The sequence below is a fragment of the Balaenoptera physalus genome (assembly GCF_965194825.1).
Source record: "Balaenoptera physalus genome assembly, chromosome: 20".
Lineage (NCBI taxonomy): Eukaryota > Metazoa > Chordata > Mammalia > Artiodactyla > Balaenopteridae > Balaenoptera > Balaenoptera physalus.
The window spans coordinates 318843-331749 of record NC_138901.1 but is presented as its reverse complement, the minus strand read 5'-3'; the positions used below and the strand labels follow the sequence as shown (position 1 = coordinate 331749).

At 54.0% G+C, this 12907-nt stretch overlaps 1 protein-coding gene across 2 annotated transcripts; it reads left to right on the top strand.

Moving 5' to 3' along the window:
• The first annotated feature begins 724 nt into the window (after positions 1–724).
• CACNG1 (calcium voltage-gated channel auxiliary subunit gamma 1) lies at positions 725–11894 on the top strand. 2 transcript variants are annotated; one of them, XM_082441968.1, is made up of 5 exons: positions 725–1077; positions 7442–7510; positions 9471–9545; positions 10642–10779; positions 11213–11894. In XM_082441968.1, exons 1-5 carry the CDS (start codon positions 843–845, stop codon positions 11437–11439), a joined length of 744 nt encoding a protein of 247 aa, XP_082298094.1. In that variant the 5' UTR covers positions 725–842; the 3' UTR covers positions 11440–11894. The 2 variants fall into 2 exon arrangements, with proteins under 2 accessions (XP_082298094.1, XP_082298095.1); XM_082441969.1 differs by lacking the exon at positions 7442–7510 and having other exon boundaries at positions 731–1077.
• The last annotated feature ends 1013 nt before the right edge of the window (positions 11895–12907 follow it).

Genomic DNA, 12907 nt, shown 5'->3' with positions numbered 1-12907 from the left:
TCCCCTGCATTGGCAGGCAGATTCTCAACCACTGCGCCACCAGGGAAGCCCCCAGCTGGGTTTTTTGTCCTCTCTAGGCTAGTCTTGGATTTACAAGCATCAGAAAGGTGTTAAAGACTTACTAACCCCAGACAGAGCTTTTCTTCTAGACCTCACCGGGGGGATGGAAAGAGAATTGATAAGGAAATAGTGCGAGCTGATGCGAGGCTCCGGAGCCACCGGAGGTCCTCCTGCCGTTTGGGGTGTGGTGGGGTTCAGGGCTGGAGCGCCCACCTGGGCGGTGGGCTCCAGAGGCCCCGGGCTGGGCATCCCCGACGTGTCGCTCGGCAGGCTCCCCCCAGACCCCCGGACGAGGACCCATTCACGCCCCCGCCACCCGTGACCGGCCCGCCCGGTGCAAGGCCAGAGGCTACGCAGTCTGCGCCCCCCGGGGTCCTTTCAGCCCCAGAAGGAAGATGCTCGCACAGCCGGGCCCGGCTGCCTGCCCCTCGCCCCTCGCCCCTCCCAGCTCAGGTACCCCGAGGAGAGCCCTGCAGTCACGTCAGCGCCGTCCCCCCCCCCCCCCACAGCGTGCTTCTGGCTCCAGGAGCGAAGACGGCCCTGAAACCCGAGGAGCAGCCGTCCTGGGCCAGGCGCCGGGATGGGCATTAATAGAAGCCTCCTCAGGCCGCTGACACGTCTGGGCAGCTGCTCGGCCCGTCCAGCGCCCCCCCGCCCACGGCCGGCCCCCTCCGGCCCCGCCGGGCACACTGAACAGCTGCGGCCGCCCCGGCCCGACCGCCACCTGCCCGGGAGGACGCGGCCGCCGGACCTGCCCCAGCGCCCGCCGCTCCGCCACCGCCATGCCGCAGACCGAGGCCCTGAAGGTCCGCCTGACCCTCCTCTGCGTGCTGGCGGGCATCGTGCTGGCGCTGGTGGCCGTGGTGACCGACCACTGGGCAGTGCTGAGCCCCCACGTGGAGCACCGGAACGCCAGCTGCCAGGTGGCGCACTTCGGCCTCTGGCGGATTTGCACCAAGCGGATCGTGCCGGGCGACGGCAGGGACAGGAGCTGCGGACCCATCACCCTGCCTGGGGGTAACGTACCCTCCCCAGCCCCCCTCCTGCCCGTCCGGGTCCGTCCCGGGAAAGCCACGCGCCCGTGGGCCCGGGGGCGCGAGCTGGGCGGCGCGCGGTTCAGCCGGTGGCCCGCGGCGGCCTGGCAGTGAGGGCGTCCGGCCCCAGCTGTTTGCGTCCGGCTGGGGCTCGGGGCTCGGCGCCCAGAGCGGAGGTCTGGACAGGCGGGCAGAGGCTCAGCAAAGAAACCAGACTAGGGCTCCGGGTGCACCAGGCCCCACCCTCTCCCTGCAGACACAGGCCCCTGTCCTCGGGTGAAAGGGACCCCCGGCGCGGGGGAGGGGGGCGGTTCATTCTCCAGCCTCCAGGCTGCGGTGTAGACAGGATCGGCCACAGAACTTACAGGGCCCTGTGCAAAATGAAAATGCAGGACTCCTTGTCACGATTATTAAGAATGTCAAGACGGCAAGAGCACGAAACCAAGCGGGAGTCCCTCCTGGGCACAGCTCGCGTGTTTGTGCGGCAGGACCGGGCTGTGGACCAGCCACCTGCCTTTTTGCCAGAACTGTGGGTCCTCCTGCACATCTTCCCTGACCCAGGGCCCCTTCAGAATTAGAAAGTGTTTCCTTCCACTGTGATTTAGATGCCGTCCTCGATTTCCTACCGTGTGAGCGAAGCACACATTGAAGGAGAGCTCTTTGTCCAGAACACCCGGTATGAGGGTGGCTAGTCTGTTCCGCAGACGTGGAGCCCTCCCCATGCATAGCAAACAGAGTGGGTGCTGAGGAAAGAGGCTTGTGCAGGGAATCAGAGGCCACGACCCCCAAAGGACTATGGGGCTTGACAAAGCCCATCACAGCCTCTGCTTCTTCCTATAAAATACGGATCTTGGGCTCAGCAACATAAAGTCCCTTCCAGTGCTTACAGCTGTCACTCCAAGGTGACAGTGGACCAGGGTGAGTGAAGCATCCCACCTGGTTTTCAGAATTATGCCCTCTGTTATCAGACGGGCTGTTCCTTGAGCCCTTACCTTCAAGAAAGTCACTGCTAAGTCCCCGAAGATCTTGCAGTCCATGTGGGGAGGAAGGTGCCCAAACCCCTTTCTGCCACTTCGCTCCTTCCTCTTCCTTCCCCTCCTGCTGGCTCCAGGAAACCCCTGCCCTGCTCGCTCCTACTGGACACCCGGAAGACTCATAAACACCCAGCTGTCTTGGAAACACCAAGTCCCAGGCCTGAGGGCTTTAACAGGCACAGACATGTGCTTGAAGGGTATCACGTAGCCCAGATGCCCACGCCCCTCAGCCACTGCTGAGCACACCCATAGACAGGTGCCTCATCCAGCCAACTCCCCTGGGCAGGGCAGGGCAGGGCAGGGCAGAGTCTCCAGGGACCATGCATGGGAACGCACAAGGTCCTGTCCACCTGTCCTTGGCGCCAGCCTTTTAAAGCCTGGTGAGTTTACAGAGCAGGAGAAGAGAGAGGTGAGGTGAGTCTATACAAGGAGACAGGCGGGAGGGAGGCGAGTGGACCAGCCACAAGGGACGAGCCGGCATGGTTTGGCCTTGAGCCTGAGCAGACTCTGTCTCCAGGCTGTCTTATCCTGGTCCAGAGAGAATCATACCTTCCGTACTTGTGAGCACTGCCTTACCCCCAACAAGCTTCCGAAGTGTATTCCTGCCTTCTTCCCTCCTTTCTCTGCAAGTGGACATCTTTTTCCTTCCCCACCCATCCTTCCTGTGCTCTGTTGCATCACTCTTTTCCAGAGGGAGGAACAGCGTTCATTTGTGTTCTCTCATTTATTAATAACAACATCAACAACTGCAAATACAAACATAGCACTGTCTGCCAAACATTTTTTTTCCTAAGTATTTATTTTATTTATTTATTTATTTTTGCCAGCATTGGGTCTTAGTTGTGGCACAAGGGGTCTTTGTTGTGGCAAGCAGGCTCTCTAGTTGTGGCGTGCGGGCTCCAGAGCGCGTGGGCTCTGTAGTTTTTGGCACATGGGCTCTCTAGTTGAGGCGCGAGGGCTCAGTAGCTGCAGCACGTGGGCTTAGTTGCCTCGCGGCATGTGGGATCCTAGTTCCCCGACCAGGGATCCAACCTGTGTCCCCTGCATTGGAAGGCAGATTCTCAACCACTGGACCACCAGGGAAGTCCCCCAAACATTGTTTTTTTAAGTGCCTTACATATATTAACTTTGGATGACATCAGAAAAAATGACAGAGTAAGAACCTCTAAAAATCCTCTTCTCCATAAAAACAATGAGAAGATTAGCCAAAATGGTCAGAATAAACTTTTTCAGAACTCTAGAAATTAACCAGTCTTGCAGCAATCCAGCAAGTGCTTATTCAAGAAAAACTGGTGAATCTCAGTGGGAACAATGAGCTTTGTGGTGTCTTAACGCGCACTATTCCTGTTCTCCCCTCCCCGACTCTGTCATAGCCTTGAAAACCAACAGCTGTGTGAGAAAAGAAAGAAAGAAAGAGAGAGAGAGAGAGGGAGGGAGGAAGGAAGGCGGAAAGGAAGGAAGGAAGGGAAGGGAGGGAGGGAAAGAAAAAAAAAGACTAAGGCAGAAATGTAGGCTATTTAGCTGAATGCTTGGTCCTCTGCTTAGCACAAAGCCCCTCAGTAAACACTGGGAGATGTGTTGGTTCCAAGCATTTTAGGAAATCTCTGTGAGCTGACCACCAAACTAACTGAGCAGAGGAGATTTCAGTGGCCGTACGTGAATACAGACTTCACAAAATTAATTCAGAAATATCACTTAACAAGCAACAGTAGCCAACAGTCACAGGAGCAAACCCTGGGGAAGAGTGGACATCTAATTTCCAGAGTTGCTACATTATATTGTTTAAAATGTTGAGTTTTAAATTTTAAATTAAAAAAATTACAAGGCACACAAAGAACTAAAAAAGCAGGGCGCATACATGGGGTGGGGGTCAGGATGGGGGATGCAGCCAATAGATCTTTAAGGAGGCCCAGATATTGGACTTACTAGATAAAGATTTTAAATCAGCTATTTTAGATACAAAGAACTGAAAGAAACCATGTTTAAAGAACTAAAATGAAGATGAGAATGATATCTCATGAAATAGAGAATATCAATAAAGAGATATAAACGATTTTTAAAAGACCCAAGAGAAATTCTGGAGTTTTGAAGTACAACAGCTGAAATGAAAAATTCACTAGAGGGGTTATATAGCAGATAGAAGAAAAAAAACCAGTGAACCTGAAGATAGGTCAGTTGAGATTAGCTAGTCTAAGGAACAGACAGGAAAAAAAAATGAAGAAAAATGAACAGAGCCTCAGAGACCTGTGGGACAGTATCAAATGTATTAACATATGCATAATAGCAGTCTCAGAAAAAGAGGAGAGAGGGAGAGAGGTGGGGGCGGGGGAGGAGCAGGAAGGTTACGTGAAAAATAATGGCTGAAAATTTCCCAAATTTGATGAAAAACAAATCTACAAACTAATCTACAAATTCATGAAGCTTAATGAACTCCAAGCAGGATAAATTCATACCTAGGCACATCATAATCAAACCATTGAAAGATAAAGACAGAGAATTTTGTAAGCAACAAGAGGAAGCAACTCATCACATACAAGAAATTCTTAGTAAGATTAAACAGCTTATTTTTGCTAGAAACCATGGAGGCCGGAAGGCAGTGGGATGACAGATGATGATGGATAGATAGATAGATAGATAGATGATAGATAGATAGATAGATAGATAGATAGATAGATAGATAGATGACAGTAATCAGGGTCATCAAATCCTCACAAAATCCTTTACAATGTGATACTATTATCATCATCCAATCTTACAGATAAACAAGGGACTAAGAAGTTGAGTGATCTGACCAAGGTCACACAGTCACCATGGCAGAGCAGCCAGGACTCGTACCCCTAAAGTTCACCTTAGTTGCTACATTCTACTACTTATTACAACAACCCGGTGAGGAGGCAGGGGGTTCTCATTCTACGCGTGAGAAAACTGAGGCTCAGAGCGGCCTTCCCGGGGCTAAAGTCTCAAATCCAGAGTCTCCTTGCTCTCCAGTCCCTCCCCACACCCTCCACGGCACATGCAGACACCATATTCCCAAAAGCTGCTGACCCAAGCAAACACATGAGAGACCAGCTTTGACATGACGTGATTTAGAGGAAGCTGCATCGAGAGCTGGTGAAATAGAGGAAGCTTTTCAAGGTCCCACTCAGCCATAGAAAGCTGGAGGCTCTGAGGACACAAATTGCCTAACTTGGGTTTTCCACTGACCACGAGTCTTAGAAGGACTGCCACGCACCGCATGAGCACCTGAGGTCAATTCCAATGTCTCCAGAACGAGAGCAGGGGCTTCCCAGGTGTCGGAAGAGGCTGCTTGTCTGAAAGCCCAGATGAATCCTCAGAAAGGTCATCCCTTGCCCTTGGGCTGCGTGGAATGTTGTTTCTTTTCAGACTCTGCCTCCTTAGCACAAGGCAGCAGCAGTGCCCAGTTTCTCTAGTGGCCCATCTTCTCTTCTAGTACGTGGGGCAGGACTGGAGCCAAATGAAAGAACATGACACTACTGACTTCAAGAATCTCAGAGGCTCCCTTTCCCATCCGCAGGAGCCCATGCTGGAGACTGGCCATAACTAGACTTCTCCCCCATACAACAGCAATGCTCTGAAGCTCTGGGGTCAGGTCTTGAGGATTTCTCCAGCCCCTTTCAATCAGAGGGATGGGGGAACACAGAGCACAGAGAAACCACTATCGGGAGAATCAAGCACTGCTTTTACCAAAAGGGTGAAGATAACCCTGGCCTTGATGCAAGTAACAAGTGGGTGAAACATTTCTTCTGACCCTCAGAGCACTTGTTCCCTTGGTTTTGTGCAAATCAACAAGGTTTTTTTTTTTTTTATATATATATTAAAGTCTGCATCAACGAGCATTGGGTTGATACATTCTCACTGAGAACCCAGAGGCGTCCCCTAATCATACAAGCTGTGCCAACTATCAGAGAAAGATCCATATTAACTCAAGTTCAGCTTGGCGTTAAATGTGCCTTCTGTTCTAGTTCTTTGAACTTGGCACAGATATGGTTCTGCATACATAGTCCCTCCCTTAATCAGAATCTTCGGTTAGCCGAATATTCCAACCCCAGTAACTGATTTATGACATTTTTTTAAAGGAATAATCCACTTAAAGTTTTTAGATCACTGAGTCTTATGACTGTTCATGGTAGAAACACAGAAAAAAAGAAATACAAATACTAAAATCACTGTGAGCCATTTGCAGAGACAAGGAGGCTGCAGGAGCCTCGGAGCTGCTAATTATGGCCCCAGGTCACCACCCCGGCCTTGGTGTCTCCGCCAACCTGGTCCAAAGCCCTTGCTCCCTCTGCCCAGTGAAGGGGCTGGAGCCCATCAAGGCAAAGCTGCAGGTCCTGAGCAAGTGGGATGTAGGCTGGGGGCACGGGGTAGAGGGACGTCAGAGAGGCAGAGGCGAGAAGGCTCATAGTCTGCACGCAGCCTCTCCCTCCCACCTGCTACCCACGCGGGGCCCGTCTCAAATGTCCTTCCTTTTCAAGTTGCCCTTGATGCGGTTCACCCAGACAGCACCCAGGCTAAGGGGCGGGGGCGGGGACTGCCCATCCCAGCAGGACCGTGGGCAGTTCTTGAGTGACACTGGCAGGTGCCCGAGCTGATTAACCCGAACGGGACCACAAAGGGGCCGTGGCCTCCAACGGGCAGCCACGGGCCCTGCAGCGGACGCTTCTCCTGGTCAGCGCAGAGGCCGCTGGCCTTCCTCGTGTGCTAAGTGCAAGAGAGCAGACGGGGTTGGCTCGCCCCTCCTCAAGCCCGAGGACCAGCCACATCAGAGAGAAGCGGAGGCTTCCAGGTGCCCCGCGTGGGTGCCCCCCAGCGCCCATGTGAGAGAGCACTGGAGAGAGGAGGGGAGGGAGGGGAAGACTGAACCTGGGCCCACGTCCCCACCCCCGAATCTGCAGGGTGGCTCCCCCAGGAGCCCGGTGTCTGTGGGGGGGGCCCGACACCCCGAACTCTCCCTGTGCAAGAGGAGCCTCGGCAACGCGGACCTGCCAGACAGCTGGGCCTTGGCCGGGCTCTCGATGGGCCTTTCGTGCCGAACACTTTTCACTTGGCTTGTGCGTCGTCAGGGAGGGAACTGACCGTGAAACACACTTGAATTCAGTCAGTTCTTTTCAGAGGGTTTTCAATGATGACCGAGATTGGCCCTTAAAGAAGGAAACAGAAGTTTTCCTCTGTCCAGAGGGAGACACGAGGAGACCTGTGACTCCGCACGAGCCATTTTGAAGCAGGGATTCAAGAGAATCTATAGCTAATAATCTAACAAATATAAGAGGGTTCCATTATGCTTTAAAATAGCACCAGAAGCTGCAAGAGAGAAAAGCACAGCATCAATCCTGAATCACCAGTGGCAGTCACACACCCCAGGTAACTCAGCTCAAAAGGAAAGTGATTTAAATATAGAAGCTCAAAGAAAAGGCTGTTTACCTCATGGAACATTTACTGCTGCTAAACCGGGCTCCATCTCCCGGGGTCACTCTCTTCCTGGGCTTAGGGGAGCAGCAGTGACCCTGACATTGGGGGAGGGGGAATGGGAGGCCACAGGCTTCAGTGGAACAAGATTATACAGGTCAGGCAGATGGAAGCCTGGACCCCAATGAAAGCTATGACTTCGCAAACCTCAGGTTTGTTTCCAAAAGAAGCTAGGCGTCAGACACCTGGTGATCATTTGAATGTAGCCTGAAGGTAAAGAAATGGATGCACAAACTAGATGCCATATAGACTAGGAGCAGAGATGTTTTTCTATTGAGGTTCAAGGATCCACAGGAAAAAGAATTCAATGAAGGGCCTCACAGAAGTAAAAAGCAACCTATGGGCTTCCCTGGTGGCGCAGTGGTTGAGAGTCTGCCTGCCAATGCAAGGGACACGGGTTCGAGCCGTGGTCTGGGAGGATCCCACATGCCGCGGAGCGACTAGACCCGTGAGCCACAACTACTGAGGCTGCGCGTCTGGAGCCTGTGCTCCACAACAAGAGAAGCCACGGTAGTGAGAGGCCCGCGCACCGTGATGAAGAGTGGCCCCCGCTTGCTGCAACTAGAGAAAGCCCTCGCACAGAAACGAAGACCCAACACAGCCAAAAATCAATATAAATAAATAAATAAAATTAAAAAAAAATGCCAACATTGCCATCAAGTTTCCTTTAAAAAAAAAAAGCAACCTAATTTAGTTTTTTTTTTTAAAGAAACAAAGTAGTATAAAATAACCCATTCATCTACTTCCTAAATCAAGAGTATAGAATATTAAACTGTATTCAATAAGCAATAAGACTATCCTTTGATTTTACAGTATATCTAGTCATAAGAGAGATTAAAGGAGAAGAATGGAAGAGAAATTATATTGAAAATCAGTGTGAATTTCTTTGTTCTGAGTTCTTCCTCTGCCCCCCATCAAATCCAGATTTTTGGTCCTACTGCCAGCACAGATCTTCTATGGCTTTTCTGACACTAATCAGGTGGGCCAAGCAGCTCACCTGGGGAGGTCTTATCTGGGCTGTTTCTATGGCCACAGGCATTGAGGGCCTAATGAAATGAGCTTTTGATCACATTTGGCCCTCAATTAGAGGTTCTCTGCCCTTCACCCAAGTCCATATAGATGGCCTACTCAGAAAAGCCCTTTGAAGGGCATTTTAAGGGGCTGCGAGCCAGGCTTCTAAACCTGGCTGAACATCAGAATCTCCTGGAAAGTTCTTGAAAAACACTTTGCTTCCCAGGTCACACCCAGTGCCTCAGGTGGGCCTGGATGCAGATAAGAAACCCAGCCCTAGACTGGATGTGAACCAGGGTTTCTCAACCTCACCACTACTGACATTTGGGGCCTGTAATTCTATGTTGTAGGGGGCTGTCCTGTACATGGTATGATGTTCAGCACATCCCAGGCCTCTACCCACCAGATGCCGGTAGCAGCCCTGCCCAGTTGTGACATAAAAACGTATCCAGACACTGCCCAGTGTCCTCTGGGGGCAGCATCAGCCCTGGCTGAGAACCACTGTTTGGCCCTTGGTTGACCACGGGTCCTGTACCCCCTAACAGATGACTTGAGCTCTGGGTCTCAGTTTCCCTGTCTGCCTAATGGGCTCAGTACCCCAGTGCTCTCTGCCCCCTGGACTCAATCAGCCTCAGCTCCCTGATGATCTCCCAGCCTCTAATGCAACCCCCTTTCCTACCAGCGTTTTGGTCTCAGGGTTGGTGAAAGATGTTTGTTTCAGCCCAGAGTCAGGGTTTGGGGAGCAGAAGCCCCCTGGGGGACGGCACCCGCCCTCTCTCGGCTGAGCTCCTGCCCCGGCTGCAGCCCTTTCTCTCAACTCATAGCCCGTCTCCCTCCTTTGCAGAGAAAAACTGTTCCTACTTCAGGCATTTTAACCCAGGCGAGAGCTCGGAGATCTTCGAAGTTACCACTCAGAAAGGTGAGCCCGTGTGGAGAGCAGGGAGGGGAGGAAAAGTGGCTCCCGTCACGCTGCTGAACCGGAAAATCACGGGCGCAAATGCCCCGACTTCTGGGTCTCGATGACAAGCAGCCCCTCCCGATGCATCTGAGCAGCGGCCTGGTCGCCCTCTGCGCCCCGAGACAGCCTCACCTGCCTCCAGGCACCCTGAGCGTCCTGCATCAGGGCTCGGGCGGGTTTGTGAAAGGGACTTGCCTGGTAGCTCCCAAAGGGCAGAAGGAGTCCATTTGCCCACAGAGCCCAAGGGACGCCACTGTCACAGGAGCTCTGACGATGGAACAGGACGCAAGATCCCTGCAACGGTCTGCAGGGCTGGCGGCTCAGAGTGTGCGCGGAGTCCCTCTGAGTCCCTCCCTCGCCTATAAGTCACTCCCAGAGAATCAGAGGGTGGGGACTGGGGCACACGTGCCCTGGGGGCCTTGTGGGAACCGCCGAGCTCGGAGGCACCCCCTGGACTGAGTAGAGACCCGCATGTGCATGTGTACAGAAGACTGCACGCGGCATGGGTATGCACACACATGCACACTCACACATGCCCACATATGCAAACACGCACACATGCACACACGTGCACAGGTGCACACACTCTGACACACACACACACGCAGATCCTCTTGGGCACCGAGCTCTGTAACAAGCCGCACTCCGTCATCCTTCCAGAGGCTGCTGGTCAGTCCCAGGACAGACCACACCAGCCTGAGTGCCACCTTCTGCCCTGACACTCGGAGGAAGGGTTCTGCTCCAGAAAGGTCTCCAGCCGCAAATCTCACGCTTCCTTCCGAGGCCTCTGCCCCTGGAGGGAGGAACTTCAGTTTGGTGCCTGACCTGGGAGAAGGAATTAGGTCGTGTGCACGTCCTGGTCCCACCCCTTAGCCACTGTGCGACTCTGAAGGAGTGATTTAACCTCTCGGACCTCAGTTTTCTCACCTGGGAAAAGGGAACAGTAGAATGCGGTGCTGTCACTAACCTGGCTGCGGCACAAGCAGTGGTGACGAAAGGTGCAGGGGATGAGGCCCCCTCTGAGGTCCCGGCATCCCCGCCCTCTCGTGTGCCGCAGAGTACAGCATCTCGGCCGCAGCCATCGCCATCTTCAGCCTGGGCTTCGTCATCGTGGGGACCGCCTGCGCGCTCCTGTCCTTCCGGAAGAAGCGGGGTTACCTGCTGAGGCCGGCAGCCATGTTCTTCGCCTTCGCGGGTAGGACGGGGGCTCCCGTCCGGGGGCCGGGTCTGCGGGGATGCTTCGACCCCATTCTCACGCCTGCCTACCTGGGGCCCGGGTGGGGACAGATTCCCAGGCTCCACCCAGGGGCGAGCTTGCCCAGGGCTTCAGCCAGGGCTGGTGGGCCGGGAGGGGGCAGATCTCGGCAATCTGTCCATTTCTTACCAAGACTTAAACCTCAAGGCAGGGAGGGTGCTAGTTACTAACAAAACTTTCAGTTAACCTTGAAATAGTGAAACGCAGGAAGGAACGCAAGGCCGCTAAAGGCAAAGGGAGCACTTCTGCAGCTTCCCGATGGGGGCCTCAGTCCCAGGGCCGTTTCACGCCCCCGCGCCTCCCCCGGCGGGGTCTCCACCTGGAAGCCCACGCGGAAGCCCCAGCGGGGCCCTGAGTCCAGCTCTGCCCCCAGGTCTCTGCATCTTCGTCTCGGTAGAGGTCACACGGCAGTCGGTGAAGCGCATGGTCGACAGCGAGGACACCATCTGGATCAAGTACTATTACTCCTGGTCCTTCGCCTGCGCCTGCGCGGCCTTCGTCCTCCTCTTCCTAGGCGGCCTCGCCCTCCTGCTCTTCTCCCTGCCGCGGATGCCCCAGAACCCCTGGGAGTCCTGCATGGACGCCGAGCCCGAGCACTAGCCCTCCTGGGCCCCGACCCTCCTCGGGGCTGTCCCCAGCCCAGAACATTCTAGAAGGAGGCGGGAGCGCTACTTCTCCCCGTTCCCACCCGCCCCTCCCCGCCCCCCCACACCCCCGGCAGCACAGCTGCTCGCCCGCCCTGTCTGAGCACTTCTCTGGGCGGTGAACCCAGCAAGTGGCCGTGGTCCAGACCTGCCCCACGCAGGAGGAAGGCAGGTGCACAGGCGCTTGGAGAGGCCCGACCTCCCGCTGGAGTTCCCCGTTGTCCTTGATAAGCCCACCGACTGTCCTCTGTGGTTCGTCTACCTGTTCTGGGTGTTCAGCTGTGTGAATGGCCAGACCCCCTCTCCTTCCTGGTGACCCGCACAGCCCCTCCTTGGCTTCTGGGAGACCCAACAAGCAGTTTTTAACTGGTTAGACTCTGACTGTGGTTTGAAATAAAACCTCTTCAAAAACTTGCTTTTTCCTTGGCCTTGCATAGAAATTGTTGGGTTCCTGACCACAGCCCAGGGGCCCCGTGACCCAGCAGGGGAAATGAAGGCGTAGCCCCCGGGGATGTTGAGGACTTTTGTGGGGATGAGAGGGACAGAGGGTCTGTCTGCTTACCAACGAGACTTAGAGGTTCTGAATTCCAATTTGTAACTCTGGGCCCTGGGGTTGTCTTTGGGAGAAACCAGAGGCGGTCTGACCAGCCACGGGCGTTAAAAATAAAGAGGGTTATTTCCAGAGCTGCTGGCATGCCAGGCATCCCAGTGCTAACACAGCACTCCAGCCACGCAGCTGCAAGGCTCTGATTTCAGACACTGGATTTTTGTTGCAATGAACATCAGGAAACAGGGCTTTAGCAGCTAGACACGTAGGGCCTCCTGGAGTTTCATAATTTACACCCTTCCGCCTTCAAACCTCACCGTGCGCGGCCAGCCCTCAGAGATGGTGAGTCAGACACGGTGGGCAGAGAGGCCCCCTCCACCCTTTGCCTTCACCGTGCGCCAGTGGTCCATGTCAAGACCTTTCTTGCAGAGAAGGGTCAGCAAACCACTGGCCATGGGTCAACCTGGGGCCCGTTGCCTGCTAAGAATGGTTTCTATAGTTTTAAATAGTTAAGAAAAATCGAAAGAAGAAAAAGATTTAGTGATGTGAAAATTTCATGAAATGCAAATTTCAGTGTCCATAAGCAAAGTTTTACCAGAACTGCCAAAGATAAACAAGGCCACAATTAAAGTGGTCAGGGCAGATTTTAATCAGTAAGGCACTATTGCCACAGGAAGAGTCTGGGATGAATTGAACTCAGCTGTGTGCACAGAGGCGCCCGGGAGCTTTAAAGGGTGAATGCGGGAGGGGTGAGGAGGGCTCCACAGGGTCTGAGAAGCCAAAGATCGCCAAGGGCTGGAAGGGGCTGGGCGAACTGGAGATGATTCAAGTTAGGCGCCGACCCTCTCACAGAGGCTGGGAGACAAGGGCCCTGTCC